The sequence below is a fragment of the Podarcis raffonei genome, chromosome 2, assembly GCF_027172205.1.
Source record: "Podarcis raffonei isolate rPodRaf1 chromosome 2, rPodRaf1.pri, whole genome shotgun sequence".
NCBI lineage: Eukaryota > Metazoa > Chordata > Lepidosauria > Squamata > Lacertidae > Podarcis > Podarcis raffonei.
The window spans coordinates 81,085,607-81,111,788 of record NC_070603.1 but is presented as its reverse complement, the minus strand read 5'-3'; the positions used below and the strand labels follow the sequence as shown (position 1 = coordinate 81,111,788).

The 26,182-nt window shown below is 39.4% G+C and overlaps 1 protein-coding gene across 19 annotated transcripts in view; it reads left to right on the top strand.

Annotated features, from left to right (window-relative positions):
- The window catches only part of WNK2 (WNK lysine deficient protein kinase 2), a 112,894-nt gene that overhangs the window by 32,625 nt on the left and 54,087 nt on the right, over positions 1 to 26,182 (top strand). For 14 of the 19 annotated variants that reach the window (XR_008329026.1, XR_008329025.1, XM_053377777.1 and 11 more), the window contains exons 3-11: positions 908 to 1,080; positions 2,040 to 2,260; positions 6,727 to 6,884; positions 10,487 to 10,575; positions 11,752 to 11,971; positions 14,916 to 15,204; positions 20,063 to 20,259; positions 24,760 to 24,912; positions 25,682 to 25,873. Coding sequence is in view for 17 of the 19 variants with exons in the window: in XM_053377777.1 (XP_053233752.1) it covers positions 908 to 1,080; positions 2,040 to 2,260; positions 6,727 to 6,884; positions 10,487 to 10,575; positions 11,752 to 11,971; positions 14,916 to 15,204; positions 20,063 to 20,259; positions 24,760 to 24,912; positions 25,682 to 25,873 (1,692 nt within the window). In the remaining 2 variants the exon portion in view is untranslated. The remainder of the gene's footprint in view (positions 1 to 907; positions 1,081 to 2,039; positions 2,261 to 6,726; positions 6,885 to 10,486; positions 10,576 to 11,751; positions 11,972 to 14,915; positions 15,205 to 20,062; positions 20,260 to 24,759; positions 24,913 to 25,681; positions 25,874 to 26,182) is intronic. The other 5 variants (XM_053377775.1, XM_053377783.1, XM_053377785.1 and 2 more) reach the window with 2 other exon arrangements.

Below are 26,182 nucleotides of genomic sequence, written 5' to 3'. Positions count from 1 at the left end.
ATGCAGCAGTCTGATTGGTCCTAGAACAATGCAGCAGTATGATTGGTTGGCAGGAACTACCCAATCATGCTCCAGATAGAAGTGAATCCACAACCTGATTGGCTTACAGTAGAATTCCGGAATTAGCCAATCATGTGCAGCCCATTGTGTAAATAATGTATATAAAGCAGATACTTTGAGGGGACATTCATTCATTCCTCCTCACCACTATGAGCTGAATAAAGAGCATGAAATCACTTCGCGACTCTGAGTATATTTCAGCTGCAATATTGGGGGAAACCACAGTTGTGAATGCCTGAACACGGTCATAGAGAAAAATGGCCTGGAATGAGAGTTCTTTGAAGCTAGAATCATAAAGCGAGTATCACTTCTGCTAATCATACATTATTATGTTGGTTAGAAACTGTAATATGTTAAGATAATCAGATGCTTGGTTCATTATACCCCTTTGCCTTTGAATTTAATTAAATGAAGGCATGCTGTTCCAGTTACGGCAAAATTAGGATAAAATTCCTTTTGATAAACCTTTTGATTCATATTATTCAGGTCTCTGCTCTTATGTTAAACCAGAAAGATTTGTAATCATGGTTGACCTTTATAGATATATTTGCAGCAGCTCCTATTTAACTGATAGTGAAGATAATGGCTTAGGTTCAAAGATCTTACTGTGCAGGTACCTCATCTTCACATGTGCTGCTGTTGATTTTTCTTCCCACCTGTGTCTTTTTTAAAAATCCAGCTCCAGAGGGTCAAGCAGGTGCTCCAGAGCAGCTTTTCTAGAGGCATGGGTAAAATCCTGTGAGCAGAAATGTGTGTTGTTGTTTTTTTTGCTAGCACAGTAGGATCCTTAGATCCAAGCCAGTTTTCTTAAGCCAGCTACTAATAAGCATTTTCTTCTGAAACACAGGACCGAAAGCTGACGAAAGTGGAACGGCAGAGATTTAAAGAGGAAGCAGAGATGTTGAAAGGTCTTCAGCATCCGAACATTGTTAGGTTTTATGACTTTTGGGAATCGTGTTTAAAAGGAAAGAGGTGTATTGTGCTGGTTACAGAACTGATGACATCTGGAACCCTGAAAACGTAAGCATTGGACAAATCGAGCAGTGCATAGTTTACCAAATGAGGTATTTGGGCAAATCACTCGCTTCATTTGAAAATATTCCATTATCATGAATTGAAGGTATCTTTCCTTCTAATAGCTTATCTGTCTTTGATCTTAACTGAGCTGAAGGCAGAGTTTCACTGCCTTTCCGTCCTAGTCTGTTTTGTTATGTAACCAGTAGCTGTTCTGCCCTTATTTCCTCTTCTGCTCTGTTTTACACATGAAAGATGAATGTAGAGATTCAGAGCGTCAACAGAATTTATTATTAAGCCACAATAAACCAATGCTCTGCTGATGAGAGAGGAGGAAAAGAAGCATTTGGCTCATTGATACCAAACTGTTAATTTTGTTTTGTTAATCTGAATCATGCTAATTAATGGTTTATGATGCTGATGATCATGTTCAGCTTGATGATGGCATCAGAAGAATAAATGTTCCGCTGCTCATGAGAATACGCTGTATATTCCTCCCCCACCCCCTGGTGTATGAACATATGAACACATCACTCAACATTTCAAGGCCACAGCACTACTTCTTAATTACTTAGATTTGAGTTGATAGATGTCAGTAAATTTATAGCAGGGACTTCTGCCACACATTAGCACCAAATCTGTAGTTTTGCAAGCACTTTCCAGCAAAGCTACTCCCCCTCCCCTGAGCCAGCAGAATGCAGGTATTCACACATCAGTTTCAAATTATACATGATCCCTCATATCATTTGAATGCATGGTCTTTAATGTTTTAGGCTCTGAGTGGACTAAGTTAATATAGATCATCCATGGTAAGACCTCCATCTAGTATCTAAAATAGACACAGATATTACCTTTTACCAAATGCAGTTATCTAAAATACATATTAATGTAACATCACTGTTGTGCGGTCTTAAATTCTCAATGTAGCATTGATTTTTGTTCTGTCTGATATGTTTTTATTCCAGTTATTTGAAGAGATTTAAAGTGATGAAACCAAAAGTCCTTCGTAGCTGGTGCCGGCAAATCCTGAAGGGTCTCCATTTTCTGCACACTAGAACTCCACCAATCATTCACAGAGACTTAAAATGTGACAATATTTTTATAACTGGACCAACTGGATCTGTGAAGATAGGAGATTTAGGTCTGGCAACTCTCAAAAGAGCTTCATTTGCCAAAAGTGTAATAGGTAAGACATTTTTCCTTAGCAATTGTCTCCTCCAGTCTTATAAGCAAGGTATTTCCATCTACAAATCTGTAAATTATTATAACATGGATAAGTGATAACAGACCCTCAAAAAACAAACAAATCACTTTTTATAATTTTTGTGGAAACTACGTTGAAGTGCCTTACAACTGCTATAAAATTATCTTCCTATGGCAGCTTCTGGAATGGTAGGTTTTCCTAACTCATAATTTTTCATCCTGTTGGATTTCCTAAAAAACCCCAAATAATTTTCTTTGTTATAGAAGAAGCTCAGACTTTGTGTGGGCTTCACTTAGCCATCATCTTGTTAAAATTATGGTTTTGTTTTTTTACCATAATTGCTTTACGCTGCAAACCTAGACATGCCTACTCAGTCGTCAGCTGCACAGAATGAGACTTACTAACAGCCAAGTGAGTAAAGGATTTTAGTCTTAATGTAATCATAACCAAATCAAAGTGCATCTTCTGTGCAATTTAGCTGCAATGATGGGACAATCGTGCCTTTTCTCAGCCTAGCATTTGTAGTAAGATTTTGGTTCTTTGAGCTCTTCAAAGAGCTAACTAATGTCCCCCTAATAGTTTGATTCAGTATATGGTATCATCACATTACTTCATCTTTTTTACTGGAGCCAGCATACCAGTAATAATTATACTCGGGGGAGGGGGGCTGATTCAACTGACTCAGGAACTCAGTGCCAAGGGAAGCTTGGCTAGCTTCATCTCTGATGACTGTATATTGGCAGGATTAACAATTATTTTTTATTTTTTTTAAAAAAGGGACTTCAGCGCTCAAGATAATCTGTAGTTTATTGTAATCTATTTTAGCTGGCTATTTGCTTTTAACTGTTATATTGATGTTTTATCTGCTTTGTTTGCTTGTTTATTTATTTCATTTATGAATCACTTTCTATGAGGTATCCCAAAGCAACTTACTATATACAGTGGTACCTCTTGTTACGAACTTAATTCGTTCCGGAGGTCCGTTCTTAACCTGAAACTGTTCTTAACTAGAGGCGTGTTTTCACTAATGGGGCCTCTTGCTGCCTCTGTGCCGCCGGCACATGATTTCCGTTCTCATCCTGGGGCAAAGTTCTCAACTCGAGGTAACTCTTCCAGGTTAGCGGAGTTTGTAACCTGAAGCGTTTGTAACCTGAGGCATTTGTAACTCGAGGTACCACTGTAATGTCATAGATAAAACAGTTGGTATATTAGAAAAGGATAGAAGAATTGCATATATACCATATTTTTTGCTCTGTAGGATGCACCTTGTTTTAGAGGGGGAGAACAAGAAAAAAAAATCCTCCTCTCTGCACAGCGCCCGTTCAGCGAAGTGGCAGGAAAAACGGAGCCCCTTCCATTTCTCCTCCTGCTTAGCTGAAGGGATGCTGCGCCTTAGCTGAAGGGGCACCTACCCTTCAGTGAAAGAAACCCGAAGCCTCCGGAGCGCAGCGGGAGCTCCTGCCACAGTCCGGAGGCTTCAGGCAGCTACCTCGAGAGCGAGAGGTGTCAGTGCGCACCGACCCCTCTAGCTCTCCAGGCTTCCGTGAAGGTAACCAGAAGCCTCCGGAGCGCGGCGGGAGTTCCCGCTGCGCTCCGGAGGCTTCAGGTTCCTTTCGCTGAAGCCAGGAGAGCGAAAAATACAGTGTGTGTGTGTGTGTGTGTGTGTGTGTGTGTATAATCAAATATTATCTATTTGAAATATGTACACACACACACACAAATTTCAAATAGTTTTTTATTATAAGAAAAACAAACACAGTTTAAGACACTAGCACATACACAAACAATTCCATGACAGATACCAATTGGGACAAAGATTTTAGGAGGCTTGTTGAAAGAGGAATGCCTTTCACAGGTGCTGAATTGACAATTGAGAATGCACCTGTCCGATATGCATTGGGAAGGAATTGCAAAGGACAAGTAACACCACACTGAAGGCCTGATCCTGACATCATGTGTAACGAACCTCCTGATATGATGGCATCTGCAGGAGGCTCTCTTCTGTGGAAAGCAGGGATCTGTTGGCTATGCAGCAGGGTGAGGGAATCTTTTAGATTTCCTGGTCCCAAGCTGTATAAGGTTGTGTATACCAAAACCAGCACCTTGATCCTAGCCGTGGCATACTGGCTGCTAAGTTTTTATGGTTTTTTACTTTGCGTTTCATTTCGTGAGGTTGCTGGAACTGGTCAGGATGAGTCCATTAGATTCAAAAATGCCCAGATTTGTGATGAGCCTGGTTTTTTAAACAATGTAGTTTGTGCCCATTGGGCCTGGTGCAGTGGAGGGCATGGCCAATAGTGGTAGGCAGAGCCAAGGTTAGCAATAGGTGAAACTAATGGTATTTGCTGCTGTTCCCAAAACCCATTTAATAGAAGGCAAAGTGGTGAGATTTGGAAACGAGCAACTTGCCCAAGAAACTGAGTACAGTCCACAACAACATATATAGCAAAGTCATAAACTTCACTGATTAGCATCTGGGATTGAGCTGATCATGAAAGAGGAAGACACATACATGCAGTTGTCATTCAGGACTGTTCTGCATCAGGATAGGCAGCAGGGTAACAGGTATAGTGTCCCTTATGGCTCTAAGAATGCCTTCACCAGGTGCATAGCAGCCAGCCACAGGACATGCAACATGGAGATCTGTGGGATTGTTCTGCTCCACGATTACTCCTCTGAGGAGTCAAAGGAACCCCCAGGTTCCAGGTCTGGGCAGGGCTGAAATCTGATAGGACATTGCAGTGGAGCTCTGTTTGTGTGTGGTAGCAGACTGTTCTCCTGAGGGCACTATTTATCCTTGGAATGGCACATCTCCCCGGAACATGCAAGCAGGGTCTGTAGGGATTCACATAGAGCTGTCTCTCTCTCGTCTCTTTCTCTGCCTGGACAGCCTCTTTTCAAAGCCACCCCTTCTCTATCTCTGTGGCCTGGGCTGGGTTGATGTCAGAGCACAGAAGGAAATCTGCGGTTTTACAGTACTTCCTGGCTCTGTGGTTATAAGTGCCAGTGCCGGTCATGAGCATCTTGGCAACAAGAACAACAAGGCAGCTGATGATGCTGGATCTTGTCGCAGCTTTCTCCCCTTGTCATAGGGCAAGTAAGGTATTGAGAGCACTCTGCCAGCATGAGGCAAATTGGCAGAGAAATGCTCCGGCTTCACTACCGAAACTCTGAACAAGCAGTCCAGTATATAAAGAGAAGGTGCTGAGGAGCTTTAATCTGGGGAGCCCAGTTTTGGCAGCAAGCAATGAACGGTGTCAGGACCTGGAGAGGTTTCCTAAGGATATGCTGCTACACACACTTATCTGGAAGTTAGTCCCATTGAGATCAATATTTGAGTAGACAAACACAGTGTCCCACTGTTAATTTATGGAATAATGCTGCGTGTTTTATTCTCCGTAGCATTCCTTGGATAAAGTCTTCTTTATTTAAACCAATTTCACATTACTAAATTCATAACATTTCTCTCCTCTTTCCTAGGATGTACAGAAAAAGAATTGATGCATAAACATATTTGAAAACACATTTTATGGGCATGCACACATGTTCTTCTGTTGTTCTGCACAGCTGCTTTTGTTTACTGCATCATTAACCAAACGTTCTACTCACCCAGATCTTTTTATGTTCTAGTTATACTATACATCATGTTTTACAATATGCCTAATTGCTTTGTGTTACAATGTTCTGGACATTTCCTTATGGGTATCCCACTATTGTTGGTGAGCTGCATGCCTCCAAGGAAGAAGAGATTGTTCTGTTTGTTACCTGTTTGACAAGACTGTTCTGATATAACATATCTTAATTACCAAGCTCCTGTTAACTCTCTGAGTGGATTTTGTTCTATACTGATGTGATTTCTGTTCTACTACTACTACTACTACTACTATTATTATTATTATTACCTAAATGAAAATTATGCAAGGCTTGTAAATCACCTATTTATAAAAGTTGTCATCTCCAAGTTTTGAAACAGTAATTAAGCTATTTATTCAGGCTTTCACATGGGCTCAGAATCTTTCAGTAGAATATAGCTTCTGTAGTAGTCCTTGGTTTCACATTAGATGGATGTAGGAAGTGCTCCTTCGTAGTGTCAGAACACAGTGGCATAACTATTATATAAAGTATAGTGTTAAATAATGTAGCATGGTTGCTATCACACAGCCAATGTGATGCATTAGCTAGTGTATTCATTGATCAATTGGTTGAATCTGTTGGCTGCCCTTTATCAGCAGTGATACCAGACTGGCATACAATAACTACACAACGAATACCAAAGCCATATACACAACATTATCATGATAAAACTGAACATTAAAGTCATTCAAACACATTGACATCCCAAACAGCAAACTCTCAATAGCTCTGGGTTTGATGAATTCACTTATTTCTAAATGCACAAAGAGACAAGTGTTCTAAGTCAAAGTCAAATGCTTTTTCTTTATGTTCAGGTACTCCAGAATTTATGGCTCCAGAGATGTATGAAGAACACTATGATGAATCCGTGGATGTATATGCTTTTGGAATGTGTATGTTGGAAATGGCTACCTCAGAATATCCATATTCAGAATGCCAGAATGCTGCTCAAATTTACAGGAAAGTAACCTGTGTAAGTGACTTCATAATATGGGCATTTCCTCTCTTAACTTGTGGTGTATTTTTTTATTGTTAAGTCACATTTTTGTATAATTAAGAAGACAATATGGCTCAAATAAAAGTGATCATAATGTCCTGTTACTGCTGAAATTTTCAGTGTCTTCTTCATGTTTCCATATTTTTTTGACATGTAAAGTAAAATATATAATTTCCCCTTAGTGGAACAGCATCTTGTTCAAAAAAAGGCCCTTGGGAAACAGATTAAGTAGTCCTTAATTCTCCATAACTTCCCTAATCAAATCTACAGCCCTTGGCAACTGCTTTTCTTTCTTTCTTTCTTTCTTTCTTTCTTTCTTTCTTTCTTTCATATTTAGTCTGAGCTTCTGTCTGTAACATGATGCTAATAATAGTTGCCTACCTTACAGAGCTGTTGTGATGATTATTGAGTCAAAGTAATGTGAAATGCTAATTATTTTAGGTCTTAGGAAAACAGAACAATGTACATTCCAGTCATAATTATTAGTGCTTCTCTTTCATGTGACAAAATCTTTGCCTTGTTGGGTACATTTTGTCAACATAATTTAGTTTATTATGCCAGATTCTTGTTAATGCCCTTTGTGAATAGCCTAGAATGGATCTCTTTCATAAAGTGATTAAATCTCCGTGATACAAAGTATGCTTTCAAAGCTTGAAATGACTGTCCTAAGTCTGTCCACAGTGGAAAATGCAATGCTCCAAACTCTGAATGTAGAATTGAATGTTCTTTGGATGAAGAAATGTAGATGTTTGATAAAGATAGCCTGCCTAGAAAAAAGACATGTGACATGATATGTATCGCTCTTTGTGTGGATACATGCCTTGCTTGCATATAGGATTATAGGCAGAATGCACAAGGCGCAACAGCTTATTCTTCCCACTAATCATGTTGTAGAGGCACAGTTGCCATTTTCACAAGGAACCACTGTTTTATAGGCATGTATTAGGCCCCTAAAATGCACACACTTCAAATGTGTAGACAACATTTATCTGAACCCAAATGCTATCAACAATGATAGAGAATGGTTATGAAATTTAATTGGCAAGCCAATATATGTATGTGAATTAGGCTCGTGGCCAGTTAAAAATCTTAGCTGCTTAATTTCCTGCCTTTTAACTGATTGATTAAATTTAAATTTAAATAAATTAGCAAGTCGCATAAAGCTTTATAGGTGCTTTATAGTGGAGAAATTATTATATTTACTCATTAAACTTACACTTGCTCATTGTTAGCAGGAAACTAAGGGTTGGCATCAATGTTAGCCATACTTGGAGTAGCCCTACTGAAATTAATTGGCATGCCTAACTTAATTTATTAATTTTAATGGGTCTACGGACTAGCAATGGATAGAACCCCATTTTTATTCTTCCAAACCTCTTTAAGTAAAACATAGGGATCAAAACCACTTCCAAAAAGCATGACCTTAACTTTCATCCTTGCTGATTACAATTGCTTCCCCTCCCCTCCACTGAAGGTCTAGTTGACCATACTACCAGTTAAATTGATTGGTAAGTTCATCCCTGTTTGAAATTCCAATACGTCAAAAGATAATGAGCTGCTAAAATTCATGAAGCACTGGATGAAGCACTTACAACATTTAAAAATAATACAAAAAATAATACAAAAATAATACAAAATAATACAAAATAATACAAAAAATAATACATTTCCTAGACAGGAATCAGAACTGGCTTAATGAACCAGCTTGTATATCCATCTGGTATATATAGGTTTGGGTGGGCATTGTGTCAAGGGTTTAGCTTTTGCTTTGTTTTGTTTTGCTCAGGATGCTTACTGGGCAGCTTTTATTTTCAAGTTCTCTTGTCCTGACAGAATCCTCTCGCCTCCAGTCGCAAGTCATCTTGTGATATTGGATGACTAAACTGATCAACAGACAAATGGTTTAAAATGCCAAGATGGTAGAAACAAGTTGCTGTTTCCTAAAACCAACAATGCCCACTCTTCAGGAGTTTTTCTGTAGGCCATAAAACATCTCTGTGGCCTGCCATACTGCTATTTTTGAAACAATTGATTGCTCTCTAGAGTTGTGTTTTATGGCAGGTTGAGCAGAACTTTCCATTAGTCTGCCAGTTTTGTCTAGAATTTTAACCCCACTCCCCAATACTCTCCCTTCATGTCACCATATTGAAATTGTGTCTTATATGATACATGAAACATTTAGTCTTCTGTTCTAGGATTAAGGAGGATTCCATATCCCTCATATATTTTTGATCCAGTTCTTTAAAAGATGAATAAGGCTTCAATGGGGTGGGGGATGAATAAAGCGTTAGCAGGGGGGAAGTGTTCAAAAGTATAATGAAGAACTGCTTTCCTTTTAATAGCATAAGGAAAGTTTAACATAAGATGGTCGTTGCACAAAGCGCTGACTGTTTCAGCTGAGGAGCCTCTTTCTCGTGTGCAACAGCCATGCTGTTGGTTTCTGTGCCTCAGCCAAGCATTTCTGTTGAAACAGTTTGTAGTGGAGCAGTTTTCACATAGAGGTGGCAACAAACCCATATGAGGATTTGCTAAAATGAATACCTCGCTGTGTGGAGCAGCCCCCTCTGTTTATGTCAAGTGGCCTCTCCATAATGACTATTTCATTAGGATAGGCACTTAATCTATCCCTACTAGCTGTTTTGTGTTCAAAATAAATATGGGTGTTTATTAGGATCAACACACATCTGGAACCCTACAGGGAGGACAAGGAAAGTATGTGGGCAATTTTTGGGGGTGGGCATGATAACTGTTAAGAAAATGGTTTAATAGGTTCTATTTCACACCCACCCATTCCCATTTCCACCTACCCTGTTATCAGAACCATAGAGCCCACAGTTAATTTTCATTAAAAGAAAAGAAAAAGCAACCATGCCTTTGTTACATGCATAAATAATTGGTTCTTGTTAATCTCCTCAGCTTGATGTGGTAAGAAATGCACTAGAACTTTCTGTTTTGCTACCTCAATAGAAATTAATCTCAAATAATACTGTGTAATCTACAATTGATTCACAACAATCTTAGAAATCACAACATAGTGATGTTTTGGAACTATAGATTCACCATGTTCAACCTGGGTTGTGTGAGCGGAGGTTGTGTATGATCCTACAAATCTGATTCTGATCCTCGAAATCTGGTTATGTTGTACATCTGTGTTGAACCTCATAACTAGAGGACTGGTAACATTCTAAAATGGAAAATAGAACCGTTGTCCTTCTCAGTATCTTCATTAATTTCCTCTGATGTATTTTCTTAATATTAGCTTGGATCGCAGGCTGCCCTTCTGCTTGTGGAAGATACCTTCTCTGAGCGAAAGGACACTTTGGATGCAAATCCTCTGCTATGGATCCAAACTGTTCTGTATGCACATATGTTGATTTCAGAAGATGCCATAGAAAAGAATTCTACCATTTAAGTTTCAAATTAGTTTGATCTTTGCTTTACCATGATTACAGAAGATACTATACTATTGTTTTGCATTAGACCAAATAGCTACCCAAAGTAAGTTTGCTAGTAATTCAATACTCTTGAACTGAAATCTATTCTGAGTAGACCTAAGGCTGATTTGTTTTTCCTTGCAGGGTGTCAAACCAGCAAGTTTTGATAAAGTTACCGACCCTGAAATTAAGGAGATAATTGGAGAATGCATTTGCAAAAATAAAGAAGAGAGGTGTGTTTCAAATAGTAATTTTTTTCATCACTGAGTAGATATTAAACTGACTTTTGTGTTTGTGGCAAAGAGAGGAGAACAGGAGAATATCCAGTTCCAGCTGATGCAACTCTAAGGCTTAGGGTTTTCCTACAAGTTTTCTTGGATAAAACATGTGATCTGGATTCTTTTCTGTTTGGTTCTGTCCCAGTTCTGTTCCCTTGGTAGCTAGACAGGGCGAGTGTTTTCCTGGTGGTTTTGCTAGACCAATCCTACTGGATTGCCTATACAAGATTAATTTGAGGGGCACCAGATTGCAATAGTTTGGGTTCTTCCTGGGGATTAGTTTTGGGGGATATTTGCTTGGCACAGTAGCCATTGGCATACAGTATTTCACAAGGTTTTATCCTACCCCCTATACTGTTCAACATCTACATGAAACCACTGGTGAGATCACCTGGCGATTTGGAGTTTTGTGCCATCAGTATGCTGATGATGCACAGCTCCACCTTTCTTTCCCATCAGGCTCAAGAGGGAAGGTGGAGGTTCTAAACCATTGCTTGCGATCATGGAAGGACTGGATGTGGGCAAAGAAACAAGAGAGTAATCCAGGCAAAGCCATGCCTATCGCAATTAGTGCCTCTTTGATATGGTGCCTCTATAAAATAGAAATGAATAAATCCACTTAAAGAAATGAATAAAATAATTAATCAGATTGTAGGCAAATTAATGGAACACAATTCTGTTCTATCAGCCATGGTAGCAAAATGGAGTCTCCACGTTCTGAGAAAGTATACCTTTGAATATCTGTTACTGAGGTACAAATTAGGAAAAGGCCAGAGGATTTCCCATTATGCTTGTGAGCTTGTTGGATGGTCACTGCTGAAAAGAAGTTGCATTCCTTATACTGTTCTAGCATCACTGTTCTTACATTCTAAAAATGTTGTCCCAAATGTTTAATGTACATCTACAAACTTTGTTAGAGCCTGAAAACATTAGACAGACTTTTGCTCCAGGCGTCTTTCCTAAAATATATCCATTATTTCCTTTGTTATTGGTTAGGCTCTTTCAGTTTTTGTTTTAATTACTGAAGGCCCCTCTGCTGGTTTTTGTGTGATACAGAGTTTTGTTTGGTTTTAAAATGTATTAAAATCTGTAGTGCCTTAATACGGTTTTTGTATTTTGTCCTTGTTCCAGATATGAAATTAAAGATTTACTAAGCCATGCCTTTTTTGCTGAAGATACTGGGGTAAGAGTGGAACTTGCAGAAGAAGATGATGGTAGGAAATCCTCTATTGCCTTAAGACTCTGGGTAGAAGATCCTAAGAAACTGAAAGGAAAACCCAAAGATAATGGAGCCATTGAGTTTACTTTTGATCTGGAGAAGGAAACTCCTGATGATGTTGCACAAGAAATGGTAAAATAAACTTCTCCTGACAAAAATATATATATAAGTAGTACATTAATCTCAAAGGACACCAGGAGCAAATCTGGTAAAGTAAATTCCATTCCAAAGATTCAGCTCAGAGAGATTTAGAAGGCTTGGGTAAGAAATTAGGAGAATAAAAGATCCTGAATTAGAGTACCATTTCTAACTTTTTCTCCAGTAAGATGAGATGTGTCCAAATTAATTTCTTGGTAAAAACTGCAGAAACAAATAACAAGGGCTATTCAAGGTTTAATACCGATACCTTTAGGATAAACTTTGTCAAGTTTGCTACTGAGTTGTTTTATATACTGAATAGATAGATACCTATTGTCGTTGGGTGAATATATATTGCTCCCCCCACTTCCCTCTCCCTCCATCTATGATTCAACAACAGCAACAAAATAGATGTGGCACTTCAATGGCTGATTAAGAAGGGACATAAAACAAAGAAAAGTCTAATGGGAACACAAATACTCCTTTCTTAATTTATAGATTAATCACAGTGTCAGGAGAACAGATTTCTTTGTCATATCAGAAAGGCACTGTGGATCTGATTTCTTTTTTAGGGTGTAAGGACTGAGTAGCCAATGCATAAAAATGGCTACCCAAGTAGAAGGTGGGGAGTCAGATATGAAGAAACCATGATTAAATAACCATTAGTTCTGCATTTTTTGGGTTGAAATCCTATACAGTGGTACCTCGGGTTACAAACACCTTGAGATACAAACACTTCGGTCTGCTAACCTGGAAGTAGTACCTCAGGTTAAGAATTTTACCTCAGGATGAGAACAGAAATTGCGCTGCGGCAGCACAGCAGCAGCGGGAAGCCCCATTAGCTAAAGTGGTACCTCAGGTTAAGAACGGTTTCAGGTTAAGAATGGACCTCTGGATCAAATTAAGTTCGTAACCAGAGGTACCACTGTATACACATTGTTCAGTACAATTATGTGTAGCTTCTGATGGTTACAGCAAAAGCACTGCTGCATCAGTTCTACTACAAGTTGGTTCTTTACATTTTTATTCTTCCCACATACATATGGAAGAGCATGATGTACTTTTGTGGACATTCAGATGATATGTAATATGAGGCGCTGATCAGAGTAAGTGTGCTTGAGCCTTTGGCAAAACACTGCTAGAATGCCTCTGGGGTCTTCTCAGGGCAAGACTGTTAGCCCTCAGTTTCCCAACAGAATAGTTCTAGTTACTTCGACTTCATTCTGATGCATCTGTGAATAATGATTATAGTTTGTTCACAAGAAAGCTTTCCCCCCCCCAAACTTTTCTCACTGGTTCCAGTACAGTATAGTAATTTTCAGATTGTTTGCCATAGGGTCTGTCATACTGTGATTTACCAACATAGAATAAATTTGCTTGGTATATGAAGAGCCCTTGTGTGAAGCACAAAGTTGCTGTGTTAGCAAATACATTGGTGAAGTTGCCAGTGGAAGTTATGCAAGAATTCAGTTCTTCATGGGAAGTACTCCTGAAGGAACAAGGAAGCTCTGTAGCCTTGCTTAGCCAAAAGTGTTCTGTACTCTTCTGTCTCTTCCATCAAGATGTCTTTAATGAAAAGCAGGTTGGCTCCAATAAGCTAGGCAGTATCAGTTGGGCCCAAATCTATTTGTTTGCTTGAGTAATAAATGAGATTTTTGCAGTAAACTCCATTAGCTTCCATGCAGCAAGCTAATGCTGATATGCCAGTTTTTTTAATCAGCACGCATATATTTTAAAAGGCTTAATTAGACTACACAAATCACTTACACCTGAGTCCTTTTGGTTTAAATATTTTAATGTTTCATGTTTCAGTTCCATACCATGTCTTAGACCCTAACATAAATATGGAAATACATACATTTCTGATTGGGTGAAAGACAGGACTTAACCCAAGAGGTAAAAGTATCAGTGCCAAGTGAGCTTTTGAAATGGTATCAGCCGAATAGGCTTATATTGTAGTTAATGTGACATGAGATGACTTTTTTTACATAGTACCTAAAGATTGGTACACGGCTTGGTGAGCCTACGCTTGCAGGAGCATCTGCACATATGATATATTCACAATAGGAAAGGCATTTATTTACTGAATTTATATCCCACATTTTTCTCCAATGAGCTCCCCCTCCTCAGTTAATCCCCACAGCAACCCTCTGAGGTAGGTTAGGCTGAGAGGCAGTGACTGGCCAACAGTTTCCCAGTGAGCTTCATGTCCAAGTGAAGATTTTAACCCTGGTCACCCAGGTCCTAATCCAACACACTAACCACTACACCACACTGGCTCTTGTTATATGTTTTCTCCATTATGATATGCATTCTGTTTCAAATACAGAGATTAATATGTGTAAATGAAATTGTAAAGTAGATTTCAGATGCAAGACAGCATAAAATGAGTGATTGTCTTAAACATTGGAACTTGAATATCTGGCCTAGGTGCCTAGTTCCATTTTGAAAATATCGTCGCTGCAAACCTGTCTTACTGAAAAACTTGAAACAGAGGTAGCCTCTGTAAGGTTTTGTTCCTGAAAAGCTGTAGTCTTAAGCTGCAATGCAGTTTGGAAAAATTGTAGGTTATTCATGAAGCAGACATCTGAGATCATGCCAAATATGATGGCAGTGTGCACTAGGTTTAATTATTCCTATAAATGCCCCCTTCCTGTCAGCCATCTGTTATGCTTTGACTGAAAAAGTAACAGTAGCTAACAACGGATTTTATATGGTGCTCCAGTGATCTTCAAATTAGAATGACTGACAGACATATGTTTAAATAGAATAATAGTTGCTTGATCTGGTGCTGGTTTTGCAGCTACATCACTATTTTATGAAAAACTGTGGCATGCGTTATATCACACTTCTTCGAAAACTCTTTAGAAAATACTCTGCTGAATGAACACCTACATGTATGTGGATTCACAGCTGAACAATCATGGCTTTATTTCAGGTTGATGCTGGATTTTTTCATGAGAGCGATGTCAAAATTGTTGCAAAGTCAATACGTGACAGAGTAGCATTAATACAGTGGAGAAGAGAGAGGATTTGGCCTCTCCTGCAATCAGAAGAACAACGGGATCCGGAGAGTTTAGAAAAAATGAAGATTCCACAAGCACAACCAGTTCAGGTTATGTACCTTTCTCACACTGGTCATCACATACTGTCAGAACCAGAAGAGCCTGAAGCTGACCAGCATCTTTCTCAGCAGAATCTTCCCACAAGCGTCACTTCACTTGCATGTAAGTTGCTTGGTTTCAGTATTCATAGAAACCCAACTGAGAGTATATAACAAGGCACTGGTGGTGAAAGCAGTGCTTTTTTTCTGGGGGGACGCAAGGGGACCTAAACACACCCCTAAACATTTTGTGAATCTTTGTACTTTTGTCCATTTACTGTACAGTGTGGTACCTTGGGTTACAAACACCTTGGGTCACAAACACTTTGGGTTACAGACTCTCCTAACCCAGAAGTAGTACCTCAGGTTAAGAATTTTACCTCAGGATGAGAACAGAAATTGTGTGCCGGCAGCGCAGAGGCAGCAGGAGGCCCCATTAGCTAAAGTGGTACCTCAGGTTAAGAATGGTTTCAGGTTAAGAACAGACCTCCAGAAAAAATTAAGTACGTAACCAGAGGTACCACTGTATTTATTTTTCCCGATATAAAATGCTGATTTTCTTGAGTCAAAATGAGAGTACCACTAAAAAAAATTTTAAGAAAAAAGCACTGCATGTAAACTAATTAAAGTCTAATAAGAATCATATAGACACAGTTACCATGCCAGCAAATTTGTAGAGTGTGAAACAGGTAAATTATGCTGGAAAGATGGCAGGGAAAGAAAAACAACTGGGATGCATGGTTCCAAAAGCTCCACGTATTTGTGATTAAAATAAATAAGTGATCTGTAAAGAAACATTTTCTCAAGGGTCAGCAGTTAGCTATCATGACCTGCATTTCTTGTTCAAATCTTCCTATGTTCATGGAGCTGTAGCCAAAACAGTGCTACCCATGTACAAAAGGGAGGTGCTGGCAGGCTTAAAGTAGCTCTGAGGCTTGCAGACGCTCAGAATATCTTCAGGAAAAAATATCCTAAAGTAGGGTGGTGGAAAAACAACCAGCCCCATTAGCTCACAATGGCATGGAATATTTGACTTGAAAGATGGAATAAAGTAACAACCAGTTGAGAAGAGAAATGGAAGGAAGTGGTGTTCTGTCAGGGGCCAGAGGTTCCCTTTGAATCTGGAACACAGTGAACATGAAAATGGGATGAGGGCTAAAGATTTCATTAAACAGTTCAAAGAAAGCTGCAAAGCATTGCCATTATCTGACATCCTTCTTGTTCCTGGGGATGTTAGTCAGACATGACCCCTGCAGCTTGGTAGCACTCTCTGCATATCCTTGCGTAGAGCTTCAACTAACAGAGGTGTTCTTGGGACTTACTTCGTGTTGAGATTACATATTCCACACCTATTATTTTCATCCCAGGTGGTGTTTCCTTTTTTTTTTAAAGAATATTTATTAAATTTTCCAATTTTTTAAACAAACAAACAAAAACAAAACAAACAGAAACATTAAACAAAAGCATAACATTCATAAACCGTACTTTTAAATAACAAATTCCTCAGACCTCCTCATACTTCTCCTTCTTGTATCCCAATTAGTGTTATTTGTTCAGCAAATCCTTCATTTAAAGCATTACAGCTTGTAACATTACCTCATTTTTCAAACCCCTTTTTCCCCCCCTCATCTATGTTCTTATATATCATTACAGCTAGAAACCTCTCAATTTCAATCCAGCACCATCTAACTTTCTTTACATCCCAGGTGGTGTTTCCTGCTAGAGTGAAGCACTAACTAATATATGGCAAGCAGCCACCATAGATAGTTCTATTATTATTATTATTATTAATTATTATTATTATTATTATTATTATTATTATTATTATTCCCCAACCTTTTCCCTGACAGGGTCTCAAGGTGGCTTACAGATAAAATAAGAACAGCTAAAACACATTAATAGAATTAAAATGCTATATAGTAGCAGATAGTCCCTACAGCAGGAGTCATGTAGGACTCCTGCAAAAACTTATCTAGAAAATTACAATTCTGAAACTGTTCTGTCCAAGCACAATGGGTTGAGTCAGGATTGAAAATACTTATCAGCACAATAGAATTCTGCTTCATTGCTGAAGCTTGTAGGCCACTATATTCGAAGAAGAGACACAATGTTTTTGACTACAGAAATAACTGAAATAGTATCATAATAGACAACTCTAATTTTCTGTTTCAGTAAAACAGATCGAATTTCCTAATATGAGAACTAGACCTCAAATAACAATATACATTTTAACTAAATTAGTTAAAACATCTAGCTATAAAATAATTATTCATTGAGAGCTGCTTACAAAACATAAATACGTTTAAAAATAAGATGCCGTTTAATCCCACCACTTCCATTTTAAATTTTTTTTTGCTGTACTTTAAAGCACCAGTATCATATGCTATTTGGATGGTAGCATAGTGCTTTTGTGTCTAAAAGCCCTATAAATAATTTCCTTTATGCTGCCTGTGATACTCAAAGAAGGCAGAAATGAAGATAAATAATTTAGCATCTCTGTACGACATGATGAGCCATAAAAATCCAGACTTGGCTTCCTACTGCTACTTCAGCTCTGTATAGTTACACTCCCCGCCCCCCATTTGTGGTTACAAATAATTTCTGTAATAGATTAAAATATCTATGCTGTAAACATCTCTACATTATAAAATACATGGAGTCTTGCTTATAAACAATTACATGAGCAAAACTTGAAGTGGCTTCTCCCACCCCGCTAAAAGGAAGATTGATTGGACCACGATGAATTTTCATCAGCTAATGGTTCGATTTGGCCCAAACCTATGAGAGCTAGAACTGAATCCCCCAAAATCAGAAGAAATGTAACTTCCCAAATACTTTTATTAAGCCTGAGCTTGATTTTGGCTCCAGTTAAGAATTGTGTGGCATATGTTCCTTTTTCTGCTTTGTAAAGAGAAACTATTTTAATAATATAGTACCCTATCAAACTTGGAGATGCTGGACTGTTGATATCAGCTATACAATAACATAGCATAGTGTTTAAACATTCCACACTCCAAAGACATATTTAAAGCACATCAGCTGAGAAGGAGGGCTGTTGCCCATTCTCTGCTCATCAGCTGATCAATCTGATAGCCAGGTTCCTGGGCTCTGCCCTCCCCAGTGCTTTGTCTGCTTCAATTCCCTCCCCCCTCTTTTTGCTGCCACTGCCAAGATCAGTAGGGCCATTGGGGCAGAAAAAAAATTGCTTGGTTAGCTGGGATCAAATTGCTTTAGGGTTATGGTTAAATAAGCTAGTGTCCTTGTTGTAAAAGCAGAAACTAGGGCAGGAAGCATTCATATAAAGCAAGGTTGGGGAATTTCTTTGCCCACTATCTCCCGCAACTCTGCAGGCCAGCTTGGGCAAGTGACCTGTCAGTCACCTGATGTTCTTATGACATTAACAGGCAGATTCTCTTGCCCACCTGTCAAAGTCTCTTCCACGGTGCTTCCCAAGTACTTGACAGCCAGCTGGCTGTTGGGTGCTCGGGGACTGCAGTACTTGGGGCTTTGCCAGCCCTATACTTGGAAAAAGCATCAAGCACAGGGCTAGCAAAACTGCTTTCTGCAAGAATTGGCTATGTGGTTGAGCTCCTTGCAAGGAACTTGGTAGGGCAGCCAATCCAGCTGTGTCTGTACAGCCCCACACATATTACCACATATGGTGTCAGGTGTGGGGAAGGTGTAAATCTTGGGGGGGGGGAGGTGGTGTGGGCCAAATTGGAACCTTACCAGATCTGACCCCTGGGTTGGAGGTTCTCCACCCCGATATAATGTAAACTGAACTCACTCTTTCACTAGAAAATTCTCTCTTCTTTACCATGTCTCATTGCAGAGCAAGTGGCACTTGAACTTTAATTCTTAAGTTGTTTTCTCCCAGCAATAAATAACATTAGAACAAAGCACTCTTTGTATTTCTATCACTCAGAAAGTAATACACCCAAATTACTTCTTTTTTTTCTACTACATGTCCTTCAGCTTTACTAAAAGTATATATAAAAAAATTATTTTGCTGATGGACATTAGTAAGCTGGAGTCTGCTCACACTTCTTTTGCATGCAGCCCATATTCTATGCTTCTTTGCTCCCTTCTATGAGCAGAGGAAATATAACGCAGAATCACCAACATCCATTCTCATTCAAAGCGCTGAGCTGTATAGAAAAGAGATTGTAGTGTCAGCATGACCAGGACTTTGGACTGCACCAATAAATATCTATTGAATACTCCACATTGACATTAACTTGAATGACATGCTATGGCCATGATGATTTCCTATAAAGTCAAAACGTAAAGGCTGATTTAAGGTTCAAAGCAGGGGAGTATGCAAGCAGGCTGCTGAACAGTCCCTTCCTTTCATCCATCCACCCATCCCATTCCTACATTTAATATATTCCCCTAATTCCACACCTACTTTAGAGGAAATGTGCAATAACAAAATTCTAGCACACTCGACTGCTTCAGTTCTGTATATATGGCCCCTTGGAACTTGTAATATCATCACTGAATAAAAGAGAATTAAAAATACAGGAGAAAAAAATATTCCAGCAAGGTGTTCAGCTAACTCATGTCAAGTTGAAATCATAATCAAATCCACTGTGCTATGGGTCTGTAATAGTGTCTGGTAGACATAAATGAGCAAAACATGCTAGCCTTGACATGAATTTTTCAGTATGGCTCTATCCAGATAAAGATGGCAGTGAGAAAATTGGTAGAGAAAGTAACCCAACAGCCATTTAGTGTATAACAGCTAAAGTGAATTTGAACCGTGGGCCAATTCTGAGACATGCTGTGCAAGCTGATAAATGCATTATCATTTTAGGAGAAGGTATATGGGCTACTGCACTAGCACACCATTGCACAGGCTGTGATATTACATAGGCATTGCATTGTTGCAGACTAGCTGGGACATCAGTGAGTTGGGAATCAGAACTAAGTTCCTTTGATTTTTAACACACCCTTTGTTTTTTCCCCCAATCATCCTTCAGCTGATAGCACATTCGACAGTGGGCAGGGATCAACTGTGTATTCAGACTCCCAGAGCAGCCAGCAAAGTGTCATCTACTCATCTATGCCTGATGCAATACCTCCTGCAATTCAGCGGGTTTATAGCCCACCTCTCAGCGAAAGCCAGACTTTGCCCCATGGTCTTCAGCAGCTGGGACCCTACCAGCAGCCTTCAGTTGTAAGCATAACGGTTTCCTTAAAATACTTTGTATTTATGGATCTCCACATATAACCTTTAAGAACAAATTCTTTTTCAGATTCTAGACTCTGAGTCCAGTTTCCCCACATAAATATATGAAGCTCCCCCATATATATGAATTGGTGCCATAAAAACACATATGCTTATCTACTCAGTATGTATGTTTGCTTTAGCTAGTGTACTCTAACAAACTAACCAGGTGCAATACATTTAATTCAACCCAAATGTGTTTATTAGTTTAACTGTAACCAAATTAGAACCCCTAAACGTTATTGTTTTAAGCATTCTCTCATTTGTTGTGTTTTCTCGCTGTCTCTATAGCCACATATTATTGTTCCTTCATTTTCTCAAGAATCTTTCGGGTCAGATATTTCTTCCAGCTGTTCTAAAGGTCAGGCATCTGTTCAGTACCTGTGTAGCTCTTTCGTTGGACTGAATATTTCAGAGAGGCGAAGAAGCACTTCTGTTGTAGAAGCTCCTAAATCTAACAACCAGTACCTAGGAAGTCATTCACACTTGCTCTCATGCTCCTGTTTCAACAACCAGCAAAAATTAATGGAACTGTTACTGCAAGAAGAGCAGCAAGAAGCCGAACACGAACCTTCAGTCTTATTCAATGACAAAGCTGGCACGTGCCTTGTGTGCTCCTCCTCAGAGACCCCTGGGACACAGTGCTTCTGTACTCGACAGTATTTGCTACCTGCGTTGCACAGCAGTTCCTTCAGCTGCCGTCGCCATAGTGATTCAGTGGTGGCTTTGACACCAAATGCGATGCCTCTCACAGCAGAACTGCTGGGATCAAGCCTAAAGCCATTGCAGGAGAAGGAAAATGAAACCAGTGAATCACAGCTACCGGGATTCTGGAAGTCTTCAAATTCTGCCGAGTTTATGCTCATTAAACCAACCTGCCACGAGTGCTTGGCTCATCTGCTGCATTCTGGAGCAGATCTGAACAAAACTGAATTATTAATGCCTCTTAAATGTGCTATACACATTCCTTCCGTCCTCTGCAATGGTCTAAAAACCAGCTCTGCATCTCAACCACATCATGAAACTAGTAAGCTTTATGGCAAAAGTTTAGAGCTGTCTTTATTAAATGAATCTGTGCAGCATCTAATTAACCCACAAAACAGCTCTGCCTCAGTAAAAACAGCAAGCACGCCTACGAAAACCCCATGTTCAGAATTTATTTCTGAACAAGCCAGCAAGGCAGAATGTTGCCAGTGTTGCCACAAGCTTGGTCCAGATCAGACTTCAGTGATGCAGAATGACTACCTGACTCAAGGCCTACCAAACATTGGGAGCAGCCTAGCTTGTAAAAAAGATGCCAGAGCTGCGGTAGGTGGAATGCCTCATTGCTTCCTCGCTTGACTTAGAAGACTGAACAATTCCAAGAATGATACTGAATGCATCCTGTTTGACCCGGAATGACTTTCAATCAATTAGAAAAGCCATGCTTGCCCTACTTTTCCCTTTTCTCTCTCCAAAATGCCTGTAATAAAACCTAAGGTGTACTTAGTTTGTATGGTCCCATGAATTCCATGACAGCATCGCTTTCTTAACCCGGGGGAGGGGAATAGCTTTGGTGATTGTACCAGCCTTCCTTTGTTGTTGCAACGGTTCCTCAGATAAATGTACTACCTACCTTGCAAGTTTTAATCTTATCTTGCTGCTTTATTATATAAAGCAAAAGGCCTGCAACTTTGTGCAATTGCAAAATTCAACAATGGAGCTGGGCGCCTCAGTGCCCACCCAACATTTGATTTTCAGTTGTGAAGTATGGATGTGACACTCCTGATAGCTTTAAAAAGTAAAATATTTTAACTTGACATTTGTGAGAAACATTGGTTATTGCTTTTTTATCTAAATGAAAACTCTTAAAAAGTAAAATACTTTTTCATACAGATGCACTTTGCTTAATTTTAGTCATCACAACAATTATTTATATTTGATCAGTTTTGTTTCAATTTTTTTCTTCAACATTGTTTACATCCGAGTAAGACTTCAAGTAGATGGCATTATGTTTTAATGAGGTCTTTTTGACATACAACATATTCCTATTAATCACTTACAAAGAAAAGTGCCAGAAGTCATCCTTTGTAATATGGCTTTTAACTCGTCAAGTTTTCATTCAGCATCCAGCCACATACATTCTGATGTTTTGTATAGGATTCCTGCCTTTCTGTAAAAATAATAATAATGCTTTTTTTTTTAAAACAAACCATTATTTGTTTTTGGCTAGCCATTTTTATTTCTGCAAAAAAACTGCTCTTTATCGACTCATGGACTACCTAGTGCTAACATGGCTGTTTTTTATTCATTCATAAAAATATAAAGCAACTCACATACGTAGTAACTTCTCCCTTTCCTAATGTGTTACAGCATGCTTTTAGTTGCAAACCCCCTCCTCCCCCAAAGTTTATCAGCTGTTTTTAATCACTTGCCTGCCTTTCATGAAAATTTAAAGTGTACTTTATGTATTTCAATTCTCTTTTCTTTAAAGTCATTTTTGTATATGCATTTTTCATGGTTGCATAAGCTGTTCAGGTAGTGGAGTCTAGTGAATAAACAAGACTTCTCTAAGGCATTAGTGCCCAACCGCTGAAGTTACAGTCGGGGTAGGAAATATGCTGTGGGCAGGCATCAGCTTATGGGGCTATTCATTTATTACTTTTCAGTGCCCTGGAGAGAATGAATGGAATGATTTCCCCTCACCACAGCCAGTCCACGCTCTGCCATACATTTTGGAAATAGTGAAAATGTTCTCAGAAAGGGTTGAATCTTTGACACCTCTCCTTTTAAAAACTAAACACTATTCTGCAATCTGACTGGTACATGGATGCCCTAGTGTGCCTGCTCTCTGCTTTATCACCAACTCCCCCGCCCTCCCATAACATCTTAGAGTCCAACTAGATGGGATGCTCCAGCATTTCCTTTAAAAATCAAAAACCACCACCCACAAAAGGAAGATGGTTGAAAAGTAGGCTGTATGTTTAGACTTCATGTAGGGGGGAAATATTAGCTTCTGCAGGGAGGGGAAATTTGGCATACGTGAAGTTAATCTCCCTTACCCCTGTAACTGGTCCTGCTCAAATTGCATACACACACACATACTCCTTGCTTGCTTTTGTTGGTTTAAGGAAGGCTGTGTACACACTCCCATTTATAGTGCATCCACTTCTGGTTTGAGAAGCAGTTAGCCACAATCCATATCTATCCTGTCATTTATTCTGAAACACTGTGTTCTGATGCATTTCAACCCCAAAACCAGTCTGAATTGAAAATAAGTATGAGCCTTTCTATGTTTTAAGCCAGTAATATGTAAACAGTCAAAAGGTCAGGAGATCTAATGGCAAATCTCCTGTCCCCCATCTGGTTTGACTCATTCTGACAATCCCAAGAAATAAATGGTCACTACTGCACTGTAAATACATTATTTACCTTCATGTGGAACTGCTAGGAACTGTTGGTGGTGACTTGGAGATTCAGTGCAGGTCAACATGCCTCAGTTTCCTCTCCACTCTCTTTCCCCCTACCCTTCAATCCCCCTACCATTTCTCAGTACCATAATCATGCTTTCAGGGTTTTCCCACACCTGTCATCTGAGTCATAGGGAAAAGGGAAGTATAGGCATCACACAATATGCTTGGGTTTTACAACCTTGCTTTTATTGCTAGTTGCTTTAGTGTGGATATTTGTTTGTTTGAATGTTCATATTTTAATATACTTCTCTTGTGAGCCATAATGGGCTAAAAGGCAGATTGCATCAGTTGTAAAATAAATAAATAAGGTCTCATCCCACTCTTGCCTTGTCTCACAGGCATAAGATAATTGCCTGCGTTTAGTGCTAATTGCTCGAGTAGCAAGTTTGCATGCCTTGGTGGAAACAGTGGACACCATGACACCAGCCAGCTTGGGTATTGTAAAGGCAGAGAACAGTGTAAATGAAGGCTGTAAAAAACAGAAAGCCATCTGTGACTTTCTGCTCCAATGCTCATACTTATTAAAGATTTTTTTTAGAAAAAGAGAAAGAAAGAAATCTCCTTGCCCACTTACAAGGGAAGCACGGAGGTCTCCAGTAAACATTTACTGCACCTGCAGGTTATATTCTTAGCATGTATGCATACATCATTATTGTTTCTTGTGGACACATTTTGAGTATACTGTATTCAAGGTATTCATAGGATCACAGCACTGGAATTGAGGTTCCAGCAGCTTCGTTCCATCCTTTCAGCCATAACTCCTGTGTCGTCTTTTCTGTATTTTCTACCAAGTATGGATTACAAAACTTGGTGTTGAGTTTTGTCGTCGCTGCTTACCATAGAAAAAGGTCCACTCAGTTTATGGGCCTCACTTCTTGAACAGCTACGAGATTGCCTTTAAGGAGTGATTCACAACACAACTTGGCTGTCCTGATAGCCAATAATCTTTGCAGGTTGTAGTTTTCTAAAGTAGTTTCCCCCCCTTTCTTCCCTTCAGCCTGGACTTCCAGTGGTTCAGGCTCCACCTGCTGTTGTCTCTCAGCGACCACAACATTATCAAGAACCAGCAATCCCATTTCCTCTCGTCCATCCCACCTCCGTTGCCCCTGTCCAGATGAGACAATCACAGCCTGTGTTAGCCAGCCAGCAGGTAAGTAGTTAGTTGTTGTTTTGCTTTTAAGTGAAGATGCTGAATAAACATAGGGGTGTTTTATTACCCTTTATCTCAAGCCTGCTTTTGCATTATTACAAGTGTGGTGTAATCTTCAAATGCAGTGCTCAAATTCTAAAATGAGTTATTAAAATTATGCTGCATCCATTTAATATGCAAGAAAGACAGGGAGGGCTGAATTTTTAAGCCTCCATCCCTACCTGTGGTCCTTTCCACAGCTCATCTCCTCAATTTTCTTCCATGACCAGGAGGAGAGGATACATTTCATTCTTTGGAGATGGAAAATAAGGTTTTCATCCATCATAACTTTGGGTGACCTACCTAGTACTGACCCAGATAGCGCCCCTGCAGTTTCCCAGGTTGCTTCATTTCTCACAAAAACGGGGAGGTAGTTGGTGATTTTCTGTGGGGGATGTGGAATCTGAACATGCTGCTCCTCTGATGCAGTCCTGGGACACAATGCACAATGGAATGATGCTACATCGCTATGGCATGATTCAACCCGTCTGCAGGTGGTAGGCGATGGCTTTTCCTAGACTACATGGCTTTCCCCCCTCAACTTTTCTCTTAACAGTGTTAATTTATTATTTTCTTAGCACTTTAGCTGGTACAGAGAGGGGGGTAGAATGCTGTTGTTGTTGTTGGCACCTATGTTGAGGTATCAGGTAGTGCCTATGACAAATAAGTTATCCCCCATGGCCAGAGCACTTTGGGAACTTACGGTGTACTCCCTTTTTCTCTCTACCAGCAGTCCATCCCACCTCCAGCTCCTCTACAGCATGTTCTAGCCAACCAGCCCATTTGCCCAGTGCAGCAACCTGCACCTCACCTATTGCCCCAGTATCAAACTCCCAGTTCTCAGGTGGCAGCTAGCAATGCATCTCTCACACCTCTGCAGATTCCCCCTGTGCAGCAACTTCCAACAGTCCCACCTGGCCAGGTAAGCTAACCTTTGAATTCAATAAACATTCTTTATTTTGTTATAAGTAATTAATTTTGGTAGAACTTCACAGCTAATAGTTGGTATGGCAGGCTTCGCAATTAGCATGTGGCTTCTGTGCATTTGCATCTTGTTTAGGAAATTTATTTTTATTAATTGTATAGTGCATAAAATAAATTGAGCACATCCAAAAAAGTGAAAGGAGATACATCATTGCCTGAAGACTTTCAGTCTAAATACTGACACAAAAGAGAAGGGGTGGTTATAATATGCAAACGGCATCATTTATAAAGCAGAGCAAATTGTTTC